General features: G+C 32.7%; 3 protein-coding genes across 10 annotated transcripts in view; all 3 read right to left on the bottom strand.

The window, feature by feature from the left end:
• Positions 1 to 25,288, bottom strand: part of LOC145326964 (uncharacterized) — a 134,046-nt gene that overhangs the window by 71,160 nt on the left and 37,598 nt on the right. The gene's annotated exons all lie outside the window — the stretch shown is intronic.
• On the bottom strand, positions 555 to 16,273 carry LOC145326619 (uncharacterized). The gene is made up of 11 exons (XM_080169989.1): positions 16,261 to 16,273; positions 15,949 to 16,098; positions 14,985 to 15,035; positions 14,597 to 14,686; positions 13,486 to 13,605; positions 3,129 to 3,252; positions 2,896 to 2,956; positions 2,526 to 2,585; positions 1,780 to 1,904; positions 1,235 to 1,452; positions 555 to 790 (listed from the first exon to the last, which is right to left on the bottom strand). The coding sequence occupies exons 1-11, from the start codon at positions 16,271 to 16,273 to the stop codon at positions 744 to 746; spliced, it is 1,059 nt and encodes a 352-aa protein (XP_080026115.1). The 3' UTR covers positions 555 to 743.
• Positions 16,373 to 18,519, bottom strand: LOC145326618 (uncharacterized). Its single transcript, XM_080169988.1, has 2 exons — positions 18,257 to 18,519; positions 16,373 to 16,491 (listed from the first exon to the last, which is right to left on the bottom strand). Exons 1-2 carry the CDS (start codon positions 18,498 to 18,500, stop codon positions 16,373 to 16,375), a joined length of 363 nt encoding a protein of 120 aa, XP_080026114.1. The 5' UTR covers positions 18,501 to 18,519.

The raw sequence follows: 25,288 nt of genomic DNA, 5'->3' as shown, positions 1-25,288 counted from the left end.
TAAATTTTTTTGTGATATTAGCTGTTTTCGGAGGTCTGCTTTAACCTTCCAAATATTCATTGTTCTTGTTGGATATACCTATCAAGCCTATAATCAAATCTATAAATCTTCCCTTCTTTTTGTGAATTTTTTTAGAGAAATGTTTATTTTACAAAAAATGCAATAATTTTTTTTTTTAATTTATTAAATTTAGATATTAGAGTTAAATTTAGAGATGTAAATCAATTATAAAAAATGTTTAAAAAATCTATTCTTGTATAACAAACCATTACTTTTTGTCCTTGAATTATTCAGAGGTGGATTCTTTAAAAAAATTTGCCCCACTAATCGCTTAGTGGGGCAAAATTGTTTACATAAAAAATCCTCCAAAATCACATAAAAAATCTACAAAAAAATAAATGAAATATTATGTTAATAACCCTTCTTTGATTTTGTTTCATTTTTGTAGATTTTAAATGTGATTTTGGTGGATTTTTCACGAAAACAATTTTGCCCCACTAAGCGATTAGTCTGGCAAATTTTTTTAAGAATCCACCTCAACTCTTTTTAAAAATGAAAATATTAACATATGGCAATCTTATGAATTTGAACTTTTTAGGTGAAACATTTATGGTTAATATTTACAATAAAAAAACGTTTACATATAGTACTAATGCTTAAAAACTTGAACAAAAAGGTTGATTATTATATTATCAATTATAAAATTAAAAGATTACTGTTTAATCAAATAGTTTTTACATTTGCTATGCTGTTGTGTAAGGTAGAAACTTGGATTCAATACTTGCAGCACCTAAATATAAATATTTATTAGTTTGTTCTCAGAGGAAACATGGCAGTTTCCCTCAAAGAACCTAGTGAAACAGAGAACATGCCCATCTCACTTATTATAAAATAAATTGAATTTAAGGAACAATGCTACCTATTCTATAACTCAGGTTCGATTAATTAAGATCCTTAGTTTTTGCTTGCATTTATTTTTAAAAACTTTGTATCATGAAAAGAAATGAAGAAGCAGTATTAGTCATATTTTCACAGTAACTTTTGATAGGTTATTTTCAGTTAGGTTAGGTTTCGTTAGATAAATGTTAATGATTTCCATGCAGGGGCTAGAAATAGAAAAAAAGTTATCGTAAAAATATGATGAAACCCACTACTTCGTTTTCTTTCCATGATCAAAAACTTTTCTTACATAAAAAAATAAAAATTTGAATCTTTACCAAAAGGAAATTATTACCTGTAAATCCTAGAATACTGTTATTATTTTCAGTAGTGCTACTACTCAACAATGTAGCTGCACTCACTGAGGGAAGGGAGTGAACATGGGGGAGAGGTGAGGAGGAGGAGGTGGGGCCACCAGCGGTCAACCCTGGGGGAAAGCTAGGCTTGGGAGAGACAGAGGGGGGAGGAGGGGCTGTTAGACCAGCGTAACTTTGGTTTCTCATTGCGAATTGCCTGCAAATAAACAAAAGTTTTTAAAAATTTTGGCTCTACAATCCCACGTACTTTTTAGTAGTAGCGAAGCTACCCTATAATTCAAAATTGATGTCTGTCCGTCTGTTTGATTTTTATTAAGAATACACAGCTGAAGATTCCTTATAAATTATTAAATTCTAGGTCTGTAGTTCATGCTACAAAAGATCATGTTTGCCCACTCTTACTTTTTCTCTCTCTTTTGTATTCATACTGAACATCCGCTCTATAACTAATTACTAATGTTAGTTTTTAGTCCCCTTGTTGAAATATAAATAGCTGGACAGATTTGTACAGACAGATTCTTACCTATTGACATGCACAGGAATAGGAACCACAATTTTGCTGGCCTGTTGTCCTGCCCTGCCTCCAGGAGCTATGCCAGCTTTCACACGCTTCCACTTGGCCCGACGGTTCTGGAACCAAATTTTTACCTGAAAAAAAAATTATACATTATATCCATCCATCTAAATATCAATCTATCCATCCATCTATACATCCATCCATCCATCTATCCATCCATCAATACATCTAAATATCCATCTATCTAATTATCCATTTATTCATGCATCTATCCATTCATCAATCAATCCATTTATCCATCTAAATATTCAGCCAACTATTCATAACTAACCATCCATCCATCTATCCATCAAACCAGCAATCCATCTATCTATCCATCTGTCAATTCATCTATCAATCCAGCCAACTAAATATCCATCTATTTATTCATCCATCTAAATATCAATCTATCTATCCATCCATCTAAACATCCATCAATCCATCTAAATATCCATCTATCTAATTATTCATCTATTCAGCCAATTATAAATCCATATTACCATCCATGTATCTATTCATCTATATATTCATTCATCTAATCATTCAACTATCCATCTATCTTAATATCCATCCATCAATCCATATAACTATCCATTCATTCATCCATCAAACTAGGTCCATCTATTAGTCTATTGGCATTATGTTTATAGTCGTTGCTTCAATTTTTTTATCATATAATGAAAGTTTGAAACAAATAGGACAACTCCATTTACCTGTACTTCAGATAATCTCAGAGAATGTGCTATCTGACTTCTTTCAGACAAACTCAAATACTGAAAATAAAAAAGGATTATTTTCAATATAACAATTTCAAAGCGAACTACATAGTCAAATAATCAACATTTGAATGGTCGAAAAGGTGCTAAATTCATTCAAATGGCATTTGGAACTAAGTAGAAAACAATTATGTGACTAGTTAAACAAATTTAGCCTATAATTATAAGGATTCCTTTTCTTCCGCTAACAAAACTGGTTTCAATATTATAATTTTTTATTTTAATATCCGCGGAAAGCTGACTATATTACGATGCGATGAATAACTAATACTCAATTCTGACTTGTTATAAAAATATCAAAAATTACCTTTTTGCTATGAAATTCTTTTTCCAGTTCTAAAAGTTGCTCACTTGTAAAGGCAGTTCTTCTAAAATAGATAGATAGATAGTTCAACTGACATCGAGAAAGGTAGATAGATAGTTTATAGGTATATAGTTAAATTGTCACACAGAAAGAAAGATAGATAGAGTGATAGTTAAGGTAGAAAGCTAAGATAGATGTGAATAGATAGATAGATTCATAATTTATAATATATTTACCTCCTTCTAGTTTTCCCATGGGGTGTGTGGTGTAATAACAACCCCCCGGGGCCAACACCCTCCCCCATTTCATCAATATCATGCTGGCTGTCCTCGATATCTCCCTCGCTATCCTCTGGGATATCTAGGATAGAAACTTCGTTATTAAAATTGTATACCATAACATACCTAACCATATTTTTTTTACAGGAATCTTAATGTTTAAACAATGACCGATATATTAATGTACATCCTTAATGATGTAAACAAAATTTCCCCTTGTGTAAATTTAGGGTAATTTAGCTTAATTATTGCACACTTTGTTCAACAACCCAAAATTTTGAGAACTCTCTGCAATCTGTGCGATACTAAGTTTTATAGAAAACAAGTTTGCATGCTTAAAAATCATTAAGAAAGAGAGTAAGTGAGCTATATTAGTGTTAAATTTAAGGAAAGGGATATAAAATCACAATAAATGTGTACGTATAGATGTATAATCCAGACAACTACATGGCCCCAGTGGTAGGGACCTTTTTTTAAGCTATTGGCTGCTATTCAAAGATACAATTGCAAGTCGGCACTGTGTCCCCACCGCGTAAGTAGATTTACATAAAGCTCGTGTAACTTCTAGTGGTACACCGACAAACCTCCTAACGCGACAAAAGTCCCAATGCGACAAACATCCTAAACTTCAAAATGCGACAAACTTCCTATTGCGACAAACCTTCTAATGCGACATCTCTTAAGTAAAACCTCCTAAAATTTTTTTAAAAGTGAAATCACATTTATTATGTGTGAGGTAAGGGTCGATTTTTGTAATGCAAGGTTGTATCGGGTTCGAAACCATGTCGTTGGGTAGCCAACACAGACTTTGGGAAAACTGTCAGGCGGATTTTTGAATTTCACCCTGTGGACAAAGTTATTCTAGAAATAAATTTCGGTTTTGAATTCCGTCCCTGTGTGTTTTATCGCCATATTGGAAATTAAAATTTTTTGGAGGTTTTACTTAAGAGATGTCTTATTAGGAGGTTTGTCGCATTGGGACGTTTGTCCTTTAGGAGGTTTGTCGCATTAGGACGTTTGTCGGTGTACCCTTCTAGTCTTTTGCTTTAATATAATCATGATAATATTACTGTTTGAATTCAACATATATTTATTAAATACATCATAAGATGTAGTTTATAACTAAAATACTGTATCAAAGTTGACTGTTCTATAATATTTGTTTGTTCTGCGCTATCAGAAATATGAAGAGAAAGGAAAATGGCCGATAAATTGATATTCATCCCCAATGGTAATACACAAAATTACCCCTTCTGTATATCACAATTGGTGGTTGAAACATTTGAATACTCAACTTAATGAACCAATCAATAAATATTGAATGAAAGTCCCCAAAGTTGTTAATCCAACGATTAAGAAAGCTACTCTAAAAGAAAAGTTTATCTGTCGGTCAGTGTGTAACAGTGTTATAGCTTTATTTTGTCTGTTAAAAGTCTGTTTGTACGACGTTCTTTTTTTCTGAGCTGTGATTTATTTTTTGATTATTTATTATGGTTAAAATCAGTAAGAAATTAAAGGATGTAATTTGTGGTTACTTCAATGAATTTTTTTTGTTTCTTGAAAAATAATCTAGTAATATTCTTATCGATTCGTCTCTTTTTTTTGCGTTTTTGAAATTTTAAAAAAGCTTGTTCGTTGTAAATAGGACTTAAATTGTATATTTATAATGAACAAAAACTACAATCACAAAATATTTTTCGAATCTATTTTACGTTGTTATAGTTACAACTGATTTAAGGGCCCTAACAAAATAAATTAGCAAAACTGTACTTAACCATAGATAATGTTACGTGTTAAAATTATCAAAATCAATATCTTATTTCCTGATAATAATTAATTGATTTGTATTGGACAAACGGACACACACATATTAAGAATTATAAATTAACTACGCTTATAAATAAAGAAATTTAATCAATATAAATTATTTATTGAATAAGAGCAACACTAATAATAGCCAAAAACCTGCCTATTAGTTATGTAAAATCTGCTGTCCATTAAATAGAGCACAATTTTTAACGTCACCGTTATAATGGTCTTTATGACATATCAAATCACAATTAAAATCAGAAAAGGTAGAATCCATCTCACGATTATGGGATATTATGACCATCCCCCAAAACCCTCTCCTTTTCGAAAATATGTTTCTAGTTTATTCAGGGTAAAAGGGGATATTAAAATGTAGATTACACTGATACCAAAAGTTTTTAAAAGACGTTTTCTTGTTCATTGGTCAAAAATTGTTACTACTCTTATGGAATTTTGATCAGTTGGTTCCAAACAAGATGTGACCATACATTTTAACCAATAAAATCAACACATTATCAGAATATAGGATTTACAAGATGAATTGAGGAGCCGGCTCCGAGAGCCAGTTGGCTCCGAAAATTGAAATTCATAGTGTATTATAAGTAAACTTTACTTAATAAATTACATTATGTTTTTTCAGTTTTTTCGGAGCCGGCGCCGAGGAAAAAATTTAATATTTGACAAAATCTCCCCTATGATTTCATATTACATCAATTATTGTACATTGTATTATCCATATAGATCCCAGATCTCATGCTAAGCGTATGAACCTTATTTAACCTAACCTAACCTAAGCAGTGGAAGAAAAATAATGTTTATTGGTGTTTGAATGACGATTGAAGAATAAATAAAGATAAAATAAATGTTTCATCCTTTTTTTCTGTATAATAAATCTTTTTGATTTATGCTTCTACATAAATAAAGGAATAGTAAAAAGGAAATACTTATAATAAAGTAACAATATCTTTGTCTGTGTGTACTGAAGGATCTCGCCAACTGCTATGGTTCTCCTTTACAGTGTAGATTCTCATAGGTCCTGGAAAGGTTTATAGCTATTTTGGAGGAGGGCACCACCCCCCTCCCAGGATAAATCGCAAAAAAGAAAACATTTTACATGCCTCTAGAGGCCCTTAGGGGAGTAGCCGCTAGTAATTTTATAAAATAAAACTATTTTATACTAATCACAAATGAGGTAATAGTTATTTACTGCATCGTATTATATACAGCTTTCCGCGGATAGATATATAAAAAAATACATGATTTTTCAGTACGAAAACAATCCCCGCTATTTTTAAGATTTTAAGTAACAAACAAAATACACTTTATTTACTTATCGTTTTATTTTATGTGTAAAATATATATTTTAACATAAAAGGAGAAACCATTTGTTTTATATGTTTAACAGATTATTTACTTGAAAAATAAATCAAAGTACTACTCTTTTTTTTTAGAAGCGATGCTACTTTAAATACATACTAGAGGCCTCTAGTGGCACATAAGGGGGAGGGGGGTTGATTTCGACTACCCATTTTTTATTTTCGATTTAAAAAGAAAAAGTAAAAAATGTTTTTTTAGGCGATTTCTCTTAATAGATTGGTTGTACCCTCCCCCAAAATAGTTATAAACCTTTATTGGACCTATGAAAAGCTACCCTGTAAAGGAGAACCCGATCGGTTCACTGGTTAGCGAGATCCTTATACACACAAAAAGACAGACATCCTGTTACTTTATTATAAGGATAGTATGTCTATATGCCTGTGTCTAAGTAATTTCAAGTTGCGTATAAAAATCTTGTCCAAATTGGAGGTATTTGGTAAATTGTTAAAATACATATAATTTCGATTCTGTTGACTTAATGGTATTAAATGAATTATGTTATTAAATGCCATTAATGATAAAATAATATTGTTTTTGTACATTCATGATGACATGTAATAATAGGCATAATAATACTCTATCGACTTCAGATTAGAGTCTTATGTTATATAAATACTAGCGGCTTCGCCCCTAACCTCTAGGGGCTTTGCCCCAAGAGAAGATAAAAAAAGTTAAGGTGAAATTCGTAAAAAAAAAATTAGAAGGACCAAGGAAATCTTCTACAAAAAAGGATATCTCCTACAAAAAAAAATGGGGGGGATTTTTTTTTTTTTTGGGGGGGGGGGGGTTGGGGGTGTCCCACCCCCCAAGAAAATAGCCAAAACCACCACAGGACCAGTAGATATATTCCCTGAAGAGTAGAATCCGATCGGTTCAGTGGTTACCGAGATCTTAAGCTTCAGACGGACGGACGGACGAACAGACAGACATCAAGCTAATACATAAATATATAAAATAACTTTTTTGACAGTAATTATATATTTATTATTGGATTCAGAAAACCATATCTTATTTACTGTATAACAACCTACTGTTCTTATCCAACTTTGTTTTCAAAAAATTACTATATATTATACTAGCGGCTTCGCCCCTAGCCTCTAGGGGCTTTGCCCCAAGAGGTGATAAAAAAAATCTTTGGCGAAATACGTAAAAGGACCAAGGAAATCTTCTACAAAAAAAAAAAAATGGGGGGGGGTTTATTTTTTGGGGGGTTGGGGGTGTCCCACCCCCCAAGAAAATAGCCTAAAACCACCACAGGATCAGTAGGTATATTCCCTGAAGAGTAGAATCCAATCGGTTCAGTGGTTACCGAGATCTTAAGGGACGTTCAGACAGACGGACGGACAGACAGACAGACGGACAGACAGACAGACAGACAGACAGACATCGTTCTACTTTGTATTATAGATATATTTATCTCCCATTGTCTGATCCCTGCATATTACGAGGAGAAAGAGAGATAGATTACTCATTAGAAACCATTATAGATATGGAAATACGGTTATTATAACACACGGAAACCATTTAACAGTCGTTCCTAAAGATATCGAAGAGCAGTAACATTACAATACAGGAACTATTTTCTCCATTAGCAGATAATGTAATGTCATTCTATAGTATAATTAGAGCCCTAGAAACCGTAAAATATGGTTGATATTTTGAGGGGAATATTTCTATTTTTAGTTACCCTTTAATATAGGATACTTTTGAGTTCAAATGTTCTAACGATATGCGTAGTATTTTTAAAAGCGAAGCTTTTCTATAATTAGGGTCGGTCCGTCCGTACGTCCGTACGTCCGTCCGTCCGTCCGTCCGTACGTCCGTACGTCCGTACGTCCGTAACGGATAGCTTTTTTCGTTAATTTAGACATGTTAGAATTGTCCTATCGATTTCAAATTTTGCATGATGATTCCTTTAGTAGTTAGGTACGATTTAGAAAGCGTAGCAACTCTATAATCATTACCAAAATGTCCGTACGTCCATTTTAAACATGTTGATTTTTTTTACTTTTTTAAATAGCTTTTTTCGTTAATTTAGGCATGTTAGAATTATCCTATCGATTTCAAATTTTGCATGGTGATTCCTGTAATGGTTACGTACGAGTTAGAAAGCGTAGCAACTCTATAATCGTTAACAGAATGTCCGTACGTCCATTTTGAAATGTTGATTTTTTTAACATTTTTAACAACAAATTTGTATGTGACCTAATTATCCGATTGGTCTGATTTTTAGTATACTGATTCCTGGGACTACAAAGTACAATATTATAAGCGAAGCAACTCTATAATCAAGTCCTAAAAATGTAAGTATGTCCATAATCATTATCCTGTATCAAGCAGTTTTTCAACAAATTTACTTACAATTTTGCTTTGACTCTTATACATTCGCATTCTGATTATTCAGTTCTGACATTATACAAGTGTTAATGTCCGTTTGTCCTACCGTTTCAGAGCTTCGCTTTTATGGATGTTGTCATCCTTGTTCTACTATCAACACAAGCCGCGCAATTTCAATTTTAAAAATGTCCGCATTTTTTTTTGCACACCCTTTACAATTTAAATGTGTTTAAATCAACGAAAAGAGCTAACCGTTACGGACGGACCGACCCTATTTTTAGAATAACAACAGAAGTTTAAGAAATCTTAAAAAGAAACTCACACTAACAATTTTCTTTCTGGTAAATGAGATGAAATATTTTGAGATTGATTTTCTCATGAAAATGAGCAAACGTGGCCACAAATAGATATTTTCAATAAATGTACAGTAAAGTTTAAGTAAAATTTTTAATGATTAATGGAGTGACTACTCTAAAGGCACGGGTAAAATAGACCCGTACGAATTTCATCCCATTGGAATAGGGAATCATAAGGTTAGGGCTCCTGGCTGGGGCAACAAACATGTTTTTTTTTTTGGGGGGGGGGGGGCATTAAAGGTTTAATGAAGGGGGGGGGGCTAAAAGGGTGTCTATTCCACTAAAACCCTGAAATCTCTTATTTTACCATTCTCAAAAAAAGCTTTGGCGTTTTTTATTTTTTTTTTTTTGGGGGGGGGGTCAGTTAATTTTAGAAGACACATTAGGTATTTGGTTACTGATATTAGACATACACAAACGCACATACACATATTCGTTTTCTTTTTTCTGTTTTATATATTCTGTGTATATTAAATGAGAAAAATTATGGGCGACAAAATATAGCAAAATGAACTGACATGCTGCGGTAAAAGTTATTTCGGAAAATAGAACATTATACTTTCACTAGGTATTCAGGGATAGGTCAATCAAATATTTTTTTTCGAAAACCATGAAATTTTTAAAAATGCACCACAATTTACTTTGAACATGTGAACATAGTCCTTGAGCATATAATTACAATAACTAAATTTTATAGAAAATGGACCACAAACGAACTTTGTATTTTTGCAATAAAATTAAGGTTAGGTATTATTGGTAGCGGATCGCATGGCTAGAGCCCCGCAGTGTTAGATCCCTCGCCCGGGCTACAAATGCCTTTTTTTAATTAAAAGGGGGTAGATTTAACGGTTCACTTATTGTTCAAAATGAATATGCAATATATTCCCAAAATTACAAAAAGCAGTCGTTAACTTATGGCAAATTTAGTTGATTTTTGTGATAAAAATATTTTAAAAATAAGTCTGTAGTCATAAATATCATTGTCGCCAATATAAATTTGAAATAACATAATGTCAATAATGTGTAAAACATGACCACTTTTCGGCATATGCCATTAACCAATAAAAATTATAATTCTTTTGCAAATAGTATTTCAAGTATGTATTAAAATCCGGTGAATTAGAATCAGTTATTAGGCTCTAGTGTTGGGCCGGATACTTTTTTGGCCGGATACCGGATATCCGGCTGATTTCTAATGCCGGATATCCGGTTCCGGCCGGATATCTGGCCAACGTTCGATATCCGGCAAATTACCGGATATCCGGCCGGATAACCGGATATCCGGCGTCAAAAATCAGCCGAATATCCTGTAACCGGATAGTTTTAATATCCGGTATCCGGTCGGATATTGAAAATGGCCGGATATCCGGCCGGATAACCGGCCAAACCGGATATCCGGCCCAACCCTATTATTAGCCATACTATTACTGAAAAATCATGTATAGCATCGAATTACAGACAATTTTCTAAGAAAATAAAAATAAAAATCATAAACTTAAAAACTGTTTTGTTAGACCGGGCCTTAGGCATTGGGGGCTAACAAAACTGAGAATAATATCGAGTTTTTTTATTTTGATATCCTCGGAAAGCTGTCTGTAATACGATATGAGATATAACTAACATAAACTTTAAAAATATAATAAAAAATTTGAACTTATGTCGGAAAATAGTATTTGTATATTTTGGGTTTATTTATAAATCCGGCTATTAGTCTTTGAAAGGGCTGGGTTTAGAGTTACTTAATATCATACAATTACAGCATAATTTAGTAGTATAGTAGTAACTGTGTGATGTTATGGTTCTGTCATATTACTGAAATAATATGACATTAAAAATATGATAAAAACTGTTAAATAAGTCTCCTTGTTAGTAAATGGTTTTAGTATCTATTCCACTTAGTGAAGGGAAAATTATAAAATATACATATATGAAATAGAGGTATAGACATATAGAGTGATAACCTATGATATAAAGTAGTAAGGATTTTTTTGTTTGAAGCTTAAGATTTTTTTAACCCTTAACCTCTGAACCGATTGAGTTCTCTATTTCAGGCAAGCTTCACATAGGCCCCGAGCTGGTTTTAAGTTTTGGTTTCAGATTAAAAGTCTTGGTAAGGTCCTTTCGAATATAGAGCCCCTAGATGCTAGGGGACAGTCACTAGTATAATATAATATGTAGATAGTAGATAGATAGATAGGGTTGAGCAAAGTAATATTTAGGTAGATCAATTGGTACAATATTTGATTGAAAAAGGATAGATGGATAGAAGTGATAGAATATAGGTAGATAAATAGATAATGAGTGATAGATAAATGGATAAATTATATGTATAAGGGCTCGACAGCCGCGCATAACCCGCAATTTTAAACTCTCCTGACTTACATGCGGCTGACGTACGACTGCCGAGCTCTTGGATATATACAATACATAGATAAATTAATAATAGGTAGATGGATAAATAGTATTTAATATGATATTAATGTAAGAGTGGATAAAAAGAAAGATGAATCTTATTTGTCAATACTAATGAGAATTTATTGGGTACTTTACATCATATTGTCATGTTATTATCCTTCTATTTTCTATACCTCTTCTTTTTCTCTCTTTTTCTCTTTCTCTTTTACAAACTTTTTTGCTGGTAAAATATCAATGTAATGTAATTATAAGAATATAAGACCAAGTAGCTAGACCAATTATAAGAATATAATTTTTTTCTTTAGTTTTAGTAGTTCAAATGAATTTTAACAGAGACCACTTTTATTAGTTGACGTATAAATTTAGTCTTTGTTAGGTAGGAGGAAAATAAATCTTAGCGCCATTGTCATCTCCCTTTCCCCCCTGGTTTTAATAAAGGTTTGTAAAATTAGAAAATCAGATTAACTCCAGTTTTATGGGGTACTTAACCTCCCAGTTCGCCTAGGGGGAGGGGGGTTACCTCATGTTTTGTGAGGTTAGTTTTTAAAAGCGAAGCTTTTCTATAATTAGGGTCGGTCCGTCCTTACGTCCGTAACGAATAGCTTTTTCCCTTAATTTAGGCATGTTAGAATTGTCCTATGATTTCAAACTTTGCTTTTGGATTTCTGTAGTAGTTAGGTACGATTTAGAAAGCGTAGCAACTCTATAATCATTACGAGAATGTCCGTACGTCCATTTTAAACATGTTGATTTTATTACTTTTTTAACAACTAATTTTTTGTGATCTAATAATCCGATTGATCTGATTTTTGGTATACTGATTCCTGGGACAACAAAGTACAATTTTATAAGCGAAGCAACTCTATAATCAAATCCTAAAGTTGTAAGTATGTCCATAAACATTATTCTGTATCAAGCAGTTTTCAACAATTTTACTTACAATTTTGCTTCGATTCATTATTTAGTTCTGATATTATACAAGTGTTAATGTCCGTTTGTCCTACCGTTTCAGTGCTTCGCTGTTATGGATATTGTCATCCTTGTTCTAGTAATGGACAATGGAGACTGAACAAGAATAATAAATAGCGAGGAAGTATAAAGAATGAAATAATAGATTAAGAAAAAATAAGTTGTTAATATCTTCTTATTTACACCAGGCTAAAGAAAGAAGCTCTGGAAAGTGTCATGTGTGACGTCATATAAAAAATGTCCAAAAAAGAGGGATCAGAGGAGAAGTGTTGAATAGAAAACACCTAAAAAAGAGATAATAGACGTATTTTCATGAAGTCACACATGACACTTTCCAGCGCTACGAAAGAAATCACTTTTGAGCATCGACAAACGAACTTACCCAAATGTTAGAGTAGCTGCGCTACTTAAAAATACTGTAGTTATGAGTTTTATGATTTTGTTCAGACATATGTCGATATTACTTTAATAGCCAGTAAATAGTTATTTAATCATTTTAATTTGTTTAACTTAATATACATATATGTATTTAGGGACTAGCCTTTAGATGGATAAAAAAACAAATGAATAATTTTTTACAATACTATTCTAACTTGATGGTAAATCTTATATGTAGAGAACAGTGACAGGTTATCACACTCAAGTTAAACTATTTTGCTTCTAATTATACTATTTTTTTCCCTGTATATCTATCTACGTTTTAATTATCAACCTAGATATATCTGGTGTCTACTATATATGGTAGTTATCCTTAGCTAACTACTATATATCTCGGTACCTATCTAGGTATCATACCTTCTTTCCAACTATCTCTATCCTTCTAGTCATTTCTTGCTATCTAGCTACCTATTTACATTAATTTGATTACTTGATATTAATTTGATATTTAATATTTTTTTCTATTTTCTAAATATTTATAGCTATAATTGACTATCTATCTCTTCCTTGCTATCTAGGTATCCTACCTTGAGTGCTAGATATCTAGGTATCCTACCTTGAGTGCTAGATATCTAGGTATCCTACCTTGAGTGCTAGATATCTAGGTATCCTACCTTGAGTGCTAGATATCTCGGGTGACTCATGAATGTTATCATTGGAGTCACACCCCTCCACGTCCAAAGGTTCACATTTTAGGTTGGAATTCCTCCGGTAGAGGTCCTTCCTTCGGGCTCCTTAAATTGTCAATAAATCAGCATAAAGGCTATCCATTAGATTATTTCATTTTTTTGCTTTTTAGGAAGCTAGTAAAAGTGGCTGATTCAGATTATGACGTCAAAAAAATTAACCAATGAGAGGCCAGCATACACTGTAATTGACCAATGGTAAAATTTATAGTAGCCTCTCATTGGTTACTTTTTTTTGACGTCATAATCTGAGTCAGCCACTTTTACTAGCTTCATTTTTAGAAAAGATTCATGTTAATTCTGAAACAATTTATCAATTTCGGTCAACCTAATTCATGGATGCTTATTTTGACATTACTTTAGGTGGGTGGACACCAAAGGGGGTGTGGATATACCCCGATGACACTAAAAAAAATCTCTTGATGTCTGTAATACACTCTCCTACACTCCCTACGATTTTGGCTCAAGGGGGATGTCAAAAATCGTAAGGGGGGTGTCAAAATTTACGCCCTAGCAAAATCCTCTGAACGCTATTGGTTATCACCCTTTTTTAATAAAATATATAGAGGATAATTAATTACACTTTGATTTCAGCAACGCGTTTGATTTACAAATGATAGACGACAAATGTAACAGAAGTAGACTGAAATATATTTTAGTTTTTAAAAAAATGTTAAAATCTAAAATCAAAATGTGTATATTATTGAATTTTTACATACATACATTTTCCCCGTCCTCTAGAGATTACCCAGGTTACATGAAAAGTAGTAAAAAAGACCTTCAAACACTTTTGCCGATTTTTATAAATGAAACTTTTTGTATACCTAGCATTTCCTTAAAATACTGATGTTATCAAAAAGTATTTTTTTTGTTGTGTAAAGCTTGAAATCTCAATGACTACTACACCGATTGGGTTCTCTATTTAAGGTTAGCTTCAAAGAGGTCCTAAGATAGTTTTAGGCTATTTTTCTATCCCCATTGTTCTCCTTCGAATGAAGAGTCCCTGGATAATAAGCTGCGCTTTTATCAAATTATTTACCTGCAAAATTAAAAATATTTTGTCTGAATGGCAGCAAGGGGTGATGGGGGCTTCTAGCGTGCAGTGATAATAACATTTGCGATAGCATTCCTGGAGAGGATAAAAAGTTAGTTAGACAGAAAACAGATACAAAGATAAAGATAGATATATCATATTCATATTGTAAGTTTAGCTATAAAGAAAATCATATATAAAATTTTTATCTGATTAGTGGAGTTACTGAAAGTGTCATGTGTGACGTCATAAAAATACGTCTTAATACATCTCTTTTTTTAAGGGTTTACTTACCGCTTTTCCTCACATCCTTTCTTTTTAGACGTATTTTTATGACGTCACACATGTCACTTTCCGTATCTCCCTGTTTAGGAATGGATATAGATGAAAGTACCTGAGTGTAAGTTTATGGCATCTGGATAAGAGAAAAGTCCGTTCATAAGACCTACAATAAAAGATTTTTGGATCAACTGCAGTTCTCGGTAAAATATACCTGGTAACGAATATTTCCAAAAATCTATGGATTTTAAAGGCTATTAGCTGCCAAACGGCTGAACGTACAGATCATGCCCGCACATTGTTTAAGCGGAATAAGAAGGCCTACAAATAACCTGGATAGCCAAGATCCAATGATACACAGTTCACTGAAGAAAAAACGCGTAAAATAGGTCTTTTTCGTGCATTTCTCTGCTCTGCGAGATAATTATGCATTTTTGATTTATTTCTATTCCAGATTATTTGTAGGCCTTCTTATGCCACTTAAAACAGTGTGCGGGCATGATCTGTACGTTCAGCTGTTTGGCAGCTAGCAGCCCTTAAAATCCATAGATTTTTGGAAATATTGGTTACCAGGAATATTTTACCGTGAACTGCAGTTGATCCAGTTTTTTTAAGCGTGGGCTCTCTATGATTACTAGGGGACATTCGTTTGTCCGTTGACTACATTAAACGAAAATCATGATTGTTTTCGGCTGCTATTAAAGTTGGAGGCTAAAATTTAATGCAAAAATTTTCATGACAATACACGCACTGCTGTATTTTAAAAATATGATTATTTTGGCTGTTAATAAGATTAGATGTCTGTATTTTCTTGTGAAAATTTCTGTTGTAATGGTATTTTTAGCATTTACTCTAAAACTGACTTTTTCCATGCATCAAAATATCTATCTTTGTATTTATATAGTGCCTATAAAATAGGCGCCTTACAATACAAATGACCAATAATAGGCCAATACACAGACTATATTAAAAATGACAGGCCAGCATACATTTTAATTAACCAATGGTAGGCCAGTAAGACGTTATTTTGTATAGGCACTATAAAAAGCTTCTTCCAACAGAATTGAAATTTATTTTACCTTGAAATGGAAGCTCAGTTTCTTGGTCCGCTGATGGTTGGTCTATGAGAGGATGACGGTCAACCCCACCTAAACTTGCCCCCACACCCCCGTGGGGCAAGTGGGGAAACAGGTAAGGGGAGAGCAGAGAGGGGAAGGGCAGGGGTAGTCCTGTATTAATAAGTATATTAGATGCTTGAAAAATGAAAGAAAATAGGTTTTTATCAGATTAATAGTAAATATTTGGTGCTTTGATTCAACCTATTTCTTTATTACAAAAACTCAAACTCCCACCCCCTTTTATGGGCTTTTCTGAGCTTTACTTAACCTAACCTAAAATAATCATTGAAAATACTTTTTTGGGGAGAAAATAAAGATATGGGGTTTTTCCATGAGGGTATTTCAGAGTCAGATTTTAGAATTTTGAAGATTTTTTTGTAATAATCTAGCATATATATATTCCTGTGGTAGGGGGACTGGTTGGGGGGAGGGGCAACGAAGGTGTTGTTGTAGTAGTTGATGGAAGTTGTAGCCTCGCAGCTTCGTTCGACAGCTCCTTGTTTGCTGAACGGAGAAATTGTTGTCAATTTAGGTTGCTAACATGGAGAGGACATCTCCTATGGTCACTTCGTACATCTTATAGGAGGGCAGTGGATAGGTTGAAAAGGGTGGAATCGTTTTTTAGCCAGCTACAAGTTTCTCTTTATTAGATTACATAATAATCTGGTGTAAGATCCAAGTAATAATGATTCCATTGTTGATATATAGAATCTTCAGTTACACTAAATTGCTGGCTATTTATCATTGAATTGTTTTTTAAAAAACAATTAAAACATTACTTCCTCGAAAAGATCTACCAAATTGACCCAGTAATTAAAAAAAACTTTTTTGTAAAGTAATGGTAGCACATCTAGTAGCTGTATCTATAATACAAAGTAGAATGATGTCTGTCCCTTAAGATCTCGGTAACTACTGAAACCCAAACCCCCCCAAAACAAAAAATCCCCCAACTAATTTTTTGTTGTTGAATTATTTAAAACTAGCGGCTTCGCCCCTAGCCTCTAGGGGCTTACCCCAAGAGGTTTGATCAACCTAATTTTTCGTATTTTAGATTTAAAAAGAAAAAGTAAAAAAAAAATTTTATTTTTTTTTTGGGGGGGGGGGGTATTTTTCATTTTTTGGGGGGTTGGGGGTGTCCCACCCCCCAAGAAAATAGCTTAAAACCATCACAGGACCAGTAGGTATATTCCCTGAAGAGAAGAGCCTAATCGGTTCAGTGGTTACTGAGATCTTAAGCTTCAGACGGACAGACAGACAGACAGACGGACAGACAGACATCGTTCTACTTTGTATTATAGATAGTGGTGGAGTGGGGGCATCTCCAGGTAATAAAAGATGTAATTATACCTCTTGGGGCAAAGCCCCTAAAGTCTAGGGGCGAAGCTGCTAGTATTTATTAAAGGAATGGACAAAGAGCCTCAACCAACTTAAAACCTCTCTGAGCTTTTATAGTAAGCATTATTTTATTTAAACCCTATTTGCATCGGATATTCAGAACGGCCATTTTAAAGATATTTTTTAAAAAAATAGTCACTATTAAAATAACGGTAGCACATCTAGTAGCTGTATGTTTATGAAATGAATGGACAACCACCCTAATACATCTCTGAGCTTTTCTAGAGAGCATTATTTGTATTTAAACCCTATTTGCATCGGATATTTAGAACGGCTATTTTAAAGATATTTAAAAAAAGATAGTCATTATTAAAATAACGGTAGCACATCTAGTAGCTGTATGTTTATTAAAGGAATGGACAACCACCCTAATACCTCTCTGAGCTTTTCTAGAAAGCATTATTTGTATTTAAACCCTATTTGCATCGGATATTCAGAACTGCCATTTTCAAGTTATTTTTCTTTAAAAAAGATAGTTACTATTTTTTAGACTAATGAATTCGCCCAAGATAGGATAGAGCGAACCTATATACACGAAAGAAATATTCTTTTGAGGGGGTGGAGGAATGATTAATATTTTTTGGGGGGGTTATTTGAGTCAAATTATGAAAGACATTCAGAGAGAGAGGGGACAATGGGCTGTTTATTACACTAGTCCCCAAAGTTTTATAATAATGTTTTCCTATTCGTTGGCTTAACTACTTTGGGGACTTTAGTGAATTTGGATTGTTTGGTAAATTATGTTGAATATTCAAACCTTTCAACAACTAATTTCAATTTTCAAAAGGGGTAATAATTAGGTGTATCATCATTGGGGATGCACATCAATTTATGGGCCATTGTCTTTTCCCTTTAGATTCCTGAAAGACATTACCTGCTAAAATTGAGTCAATACTGAATCCTTTTTTGCCCGTCAGGCCACCAAACTTTGGCGAGGGTGGCGAATTTACCATTTTATCTGGACTTGACCCACTGGGGGCTGGCGATACAGACTCTCTGTCCATTTTTATATCACTAATTTTGATGTCTTTAATACTATCACTGTATTTGATGTCTATATCTTGGCTATTGATGTCTATATCTTGGCTCTGGATATCTTGTTTGATATCAACATCCATGTGATATGACTAATTATAACATTTATACTGAAAAATTATAAATAACATTTACCATTAAAATTACTAGCAGCTTTAAGCCCTTTCTGGAGGCTATAACCTTATTAATTAAAATAGCTTAAAACCAACTAAAACATAAACTTTAAACCGCCAATATACCTTATTCATAAAAGTATTATCTTATAAGGATAAATAATTGATATATTCTATTTTTAGTGAAATAAGGACAAATCCTAATTATCTAAAGCTTCGCTTTAATTATACATTATATATTTATGCAAATCACTTTGTTATATAATTAACCTAAGCTGTCGACATATCTTAGTAACAGAACAAACTGAAGTATTATCTTTATATTAACTTCTTACAAATTTCTCTACACACCCCTCCCTTCCCTCTGCCAACCCCCCATCCCCAAGTTACCGAAGAGGGTAAGGGAAATTTGGCGCTAAATGGTGCGCCAAGGCCACGCCCCGTTTTGTGCAGCCAATCAGACACACGGACAATTACTATAGAAATAAAATGGATACAGAATATACGTGGATGTTATACGTGGAGAAAAATTTTTCATCAATTTAGGTTGCAATTTCCGCTCATTATTTATTGGTCGGGCCGTTTATTCAGTAGGAGGAAAGAGGATGGAGTAAAGGAGGGGGAAGAGGGAGATCGTTATTTCAGCCAGCTACAGAATTCACTTTATTACATAATATGAAAATCTGGTGTAAGATCCAAGTTATCATACATCCATTAGAAATGAAGACCACATTCAAAATTTATGTCAAGATTTTGTAAACTTCCTTTTGGAATCCACAATTTCTAAATCAATGACAAATTTGACTGAGGGGGGGGGGGGTTAAGTCCTCTAACTCAACTACCAAAACCTAAGAGCCTTATTCTCTTCATGCAGGGATATTCTTTCATATACCTAACCCAACGTAACTTACATAATGCAATAAAATGCATAAAATGGTAAGGTGCAGGGACGTCTAAGCTTTTTATTTTTAGGGGGGGGGGGGTAAATGAGAGTTTTCTAAGTTTAAGGAGGGGAATCACCCCCATGGAACCCCACTTTGCACATCTATGATAATTTATAATAAAACAAAGTGCAAATAAATACTGCTTAACTCTCCCATTAATCGGAAATTAGTAAGAAATAATAAATCACCGTAAACCTTGTTATTCTATAAATATTTTTTTGAATACTATTCCGAATCACTGATACATTTATTCTTTTTGTCATTTGTCGCTGACGGCCAAAGTCATTGAAAAGGTTCATTATTCTCAAAGACAAATATTAGAGCGGGGCAGATAAAGATTTTGGATCATATTTTATAGTTATGATTTCCTTATACTAAAACGTTCTGCCTATCTCCTTTAAAGATCTTCGTTTTTCATGTTACTTATAGACCAAGAACAGCTATTTCTCGCATCGTATTATAAACAGCTTTCTGTGGATATAGAATATACAATTATAAGGTTTAAAACCAGTTTTTTTAGCCCGGATGTGCCGAAGGCACGGGCTAAAAAACTGGTTTTAATTTTATGTTGACATTTTTATATTCGTAGAAAGCTGGATTGGATATAATACGATGCTAGATATAGTTTTTTCGTATGGATGACTGATAATTAAATTAGAATCAATTTTACATGTATTAATTTTATGGAAACATGTTACTTCCTAAACTGATACACACACACACTCACATATACACATACAAATTCACACAGAAAATGGGTTTCTATGGGAATTTTTGTGTCTGTTTGTGTGCTAAAAAGAAACTTAAATGTAGCTAGCGGTGCGTCTCTATCATCTAGGGAAGGGAGGACATTAGAATAGCCTACACATTGCCTTATATTAGAGACTATACAAATGATACCTACTGCTGGTTTGTCTAGTGCGTGACACTTAAAGTTAGAGTATGGGGAAGGCTTTGGCTCGTAATACCTTTTTAATAGTTTTTCTATTATTTATAATATATTATCTATCTATTTATTTAACTATTAAATTTCTCATTTGTCTAACTAGCTATCTACCTATATAATTATCTATCTTGCTATCTCTTCTCTAATTTGCAGAAACAAGGCTAAAATTAATAATATCTCATTAGCCAACTTCTTATAATCTTTACAAAAATATTTCTCTTAAGCACCAATTTCCACATCTTGCATTTTATTGGCCAGAATTTGGCGGCATTTCATGCAGCTTGGTGATTGGTCCAAATTTGCCGCCAAACTCTGTGATTGGCTACATCTTTTTACCATGGGGAAAATGAGTTATTGGGTTATTTCACAAAGAAGAATGAGGATAAAAAGAAAATAGAAGGATAAATAGATATTAAGCGTTTTAGGTTTATAAAAATAATGATTCTGCCAGGCATGTATTATCACATACGCTTTTCGAAAATAAAAGGAAGGAGTAGGTTGCGCTAAAAATCCGTAAGGGTTGTGAGTATTAAGTAAAAAACAGTAGTAAAACGATAAAAAGTATGTTAACTTTTGGTACACACAAACATGAATACAGACAGACACCCTATTACTTTTATATATACTAGCGGCTTCGCCCTTAGCCTCTAGGGGCTTTGCCCCAAGAGGTGATAAAAAAAAATTATTCGAAAGGACCAAGGAAATCTTAAGCAAAAAAAAAATTTAAAAAAAAATGGGAGGGGATTTTGTTGTTTTTGGGGGGTTGGGGGTGTCCCACCCCCCAAGAAAATAGCTTAAAACCACTACAGGACCAATAGGTATAAACCCTGAAGAGTAGAATCCGATCGGTTCAGTGGTTACCGAGATCTTAAGGGACAGACGGACAGACAGATCGTTCTACTTTGTATTATAGAAGGATATCTTTCCTTATCCTTGTCTATGAGATATTGTCCTCACAGAGAAAGAGGGGACAATAGGATATTTATTACACTAGTCCCTAAAGTTTTATAATAACGTTTTCTTATTCGTGGGCTTAACAACCTTAGGAACTTTATTGAATTTTGATTGGTTGCATTAAGTTGAGCGTTCAAACGTTTTTAATTTTAATCTACAGAAGTGGTAATATAGTGTATTATGATTGTTGATGTACATCAATTTATCGGCCATTGTCTTATCCCTTTAGATCCCTGTATTGTCCTGCATGAAATTGTCCCTCTCGCCGCAGGAAATAATTATTCAACGCCACGGAAGTACAAATTATATCTATCTATCTTTTTATTAAAACGTATATATATTATAGATAGATAGATTCATAGATAAATTAATGTTAAAATAGGTTAAAATAGATAAATTGGAAAAATATGGATGCTGTACGTAATGGTGCAAAAAATGGGGACAATTTTTAAATTGATTTGACGGGGCTGTTTATTTACGTCACAAGTGAGGGGAAAGAAAAGGGAAGGAGGAAAGAAACCCCCTAGAAAAGATATGGGGGTATGACGTCACACGCCAAAACAATTTGAAATTTGTCCCCATTTTTTGCACCAATACGTACAGCATCAAAAATATGGTAATAAAAAGTAGAATTAAATATATTAGTACTTGTATCATAGGAATAATAGATGATACAGAGATAGATAAGTAATTAGCTGTATTATCAAATCAAACCATATTTCTATTAATACTCTTATTTTTCTGTCTATATTTCTGTCTATTTACCTATTTATTTTATAATTTCATTTATCTGTCTTTATTTGTAAACGAGAAATGTAAACCAAAGTTGAGTTTTTTTTCTATCCATCTATCCATCAATTAGCATTTCCATCTATTAATCCAACCTTATTTCTTTCTATCTATTCTCTTATCAATCTACTCTACTCTACTCTACTCAATCTATCTGTACAAACTGTACAAACTAGAACTATTGATGGAGGGGAGTCTTAACAAAAAGTAAGATTTTTTTTTCAATTATCTATACCGACGTATAACTATCTATCTATCCATCTATCAAACTATTTATCTATAGCTATATCTATCTATCTATCTATCTAACTATATATCTAACTATATATCTAAATATATATCTATCTACCAATCTATCTATCTATCCATCTATCAAACTATTTATCTATCAAACTATCTATCTACATATAGATGTGTCTATCTATCTATCTATCTATCAATATAAACTATAAGTGTTAACTATTTGAGTGAAGGGAGCCGAAACTAAAATTGATGGAACGAAATACCGAAACAAATTTTATTCTATTATAACATCCCAAAGTTTTTCTCATGGACACGGCACGTTTTTCGTAACAAAATCTTGGGATCATGTTACTTCTAGTTTAAGCGCTTATCACATGTTACTTGTAGGTTAAGCGAACTCATACTTGTTACTTGTAGGTTTTTATCTCCCTTTAACATGTTATTATTAGATTAAGCAAAGTTAAACATGTTACTTGAAGGTTAAGCGCTTAACCTAGAAGTAACAAGATCCAAATATTGAAATTAGAACATAAAAAAAGAGAGGGGATATTTCTGTAATAATACTGAACTGTCTTTCTGTGTGTATCAAAGGATCTCGTTTATCGCTGCACTGATATGGTTCTCCTTTACAGTAAATCTTCCTATAAGTCCGAAACTTTAAGGGGGAGGATTTCTTTACCCTCCGAAGAGATTAATTTAAAAATACCCTCCCCCCCCCCCTATATTGAAAGTACATGGTAACTGCTAGATTTTAAAACTTTTTATTACAATACTGGGTATTTTTAAACATATTTGCCATTTTCCTTGGTTTATAAAATTTGGGAACTTGTATTAAATTGTATAATTGTATTAAATTATAATATACAAACTTCTCCAATTTATAATTAGTTAATAAATAAATTCTGAGTCTATATTGTTTTATTTTGTATGAGATTAAATTTCATATTGGTAACTCTAAATTTTCGATAGATAGCAGCAATTTAGAGTATTGTAAGTGCTATCTCCTAAGCTAAGGGGTACCTGGCAGAACCAAAAAAAAACATTATTATTATTATTAATTTTTAATCTTTGTTATGGAATGTTTTGTTTACCTTAATTACTTTTGTTGTTATTTTTATCAAAAAGAAAGAATTTATTTTAGGTCTATTTAGTTCTTGATTATAAATGCATAAAAGGGATTAAACCTATAAATTTATTTCAATTTTTGTGGAAAATTTCGGTGCTTGCTTACATGTGAAGACCGGAGCACCGAAACCCCCCCCCCCCCCCCCGCTTAGTTTTGACAAAAATCAAAAATAAGGGGTGGGTAGTTTTTTCACTGTACAACACGCCAGAAAGTTGAGTGATGTAAATCAAGTAAATCCAGTATACCAGAGGGGAAACCTTACACTGCATGATAGACTCGAAATAAAGTATTACCAAACTTTACCAATAAACTGTAAACAAATATGATAAATATACAAGCAAAATAACAAGTTAATGTTGAGATTCAATTCCTTCTCGTTCCTTCTTAAGCATAAAATGAATTTGAAAATTTTTAACATAAACTTTAATATCCTTATCAGGATGTTGATTTTATATGTCGTCTTTATGACAGGTGAAGATGTTATGAATATATTTCTTAAATTATGTATATAAAAAAATATTGTACGGTAATATCAAATTAAATTAAAAATAACTTATTTTTTTTTGTTTTTTTTTGTACCAGAATCATCCCTGCAATGAAAGAAGAAGAAAAATTTGTTTTGTTTTACATAGCAGACTAAATGTATTATGATAACATACAACATCTCTTTGCGAGTTCATATTTATAATATTGATTTTTATAAATGAATTAATGAAAAAATATTTGTTTGAAATTTGACTAAATGTCATATTGTATAATTTACTTAATTCTTAACAGTCGGGCCCCTTGCCGCATCTTTATCGGTCGGGGGTGAGGGGGTGGTGTTCAACGCCCCCTCCCCTATTATCTGAGCCACTATTAGAGCTATAGGTCTTAAAATTTCTGTGTATGTCCCCTGTTTGATAATAAATTTCCGACTATAAGTGAGTCAAAGTAAATTTTCGCTTTCTTCATCCTTTTATTTAACAACCTTTGTTTTTAGGTCCTTTTTTACTTAAATATTACTAACGGCTGCCTTTATTTTATTTTTTATTAATATTTTATTTTCTACTGAGAGCTACAATTGAATTTTCATCAGAGCATATTTAAATAAATTTGTATCTACAAATAACTTTCTTCTTTAATCATAGTTAAGTAGTTAAGTGCTGCTACTCTATAATTACAATCTTCTTTAAAAGGACTGTTAATGTTTATGATAATTCATATTAGATTTCAGCAATGTGAAGCTGCTTTGTTTAGGAGTGAGGGGGTGTTTGAGCTAATACTATTCAGAATCAAATCTTTAGTGGTGAAGCTACTCTATAATTCACTTTTTCTGTGTGTTAGTTAGTCCGTAACACTAACGGGAAAATGTAATTTTCTTAGGTCTTATTGGAGACAGCTGAAATATTCAGTGAAGATTCTTTTGACATTTATTCTTTACAATGCCTTTTTGTCTGTCTGTTGGTCATGCTTCAAAAGACATATTACATATTCTCTCCTCTCATTTGTATTTGTTAAGAAAACTTAACATCTGCTATCACTTTGTGCATTTGACCATTACAAGATTTTTTGTGCTTTGCTACTAATGGTTGTTGTCATAAATGTTTTATTTTGACAATGATCAAAGTATAACCCAATAAATTTTAGCATGTTAGTTTGTTCTGAAATTTTTGCAAGTGGGTACTTTCATGAATAAAAATATATCACAAATTCAGTTTGTCAAAAATATTAATAAGAAGAATGTTCATAAAAAAATAATACTAAAATTTTTGTT

Source organism: Acartia tonsa, chromosome 8, assembly GCF_053477335.1.
Source record: "Acartia tonsa isolate MP-2025a chromosome 8, ASM5347733v1, whole genome shotgun sequence".
Classification (NCBI taxonomy): Eukaryota; Metazoa; Arthropoda; class Copepoda; order Calanoida; family Acartiidae; genus Acartia; species Acartia tonsa.
This window is presented reverse-complemented; position numbering and strand designations above follow the sequence as displayed.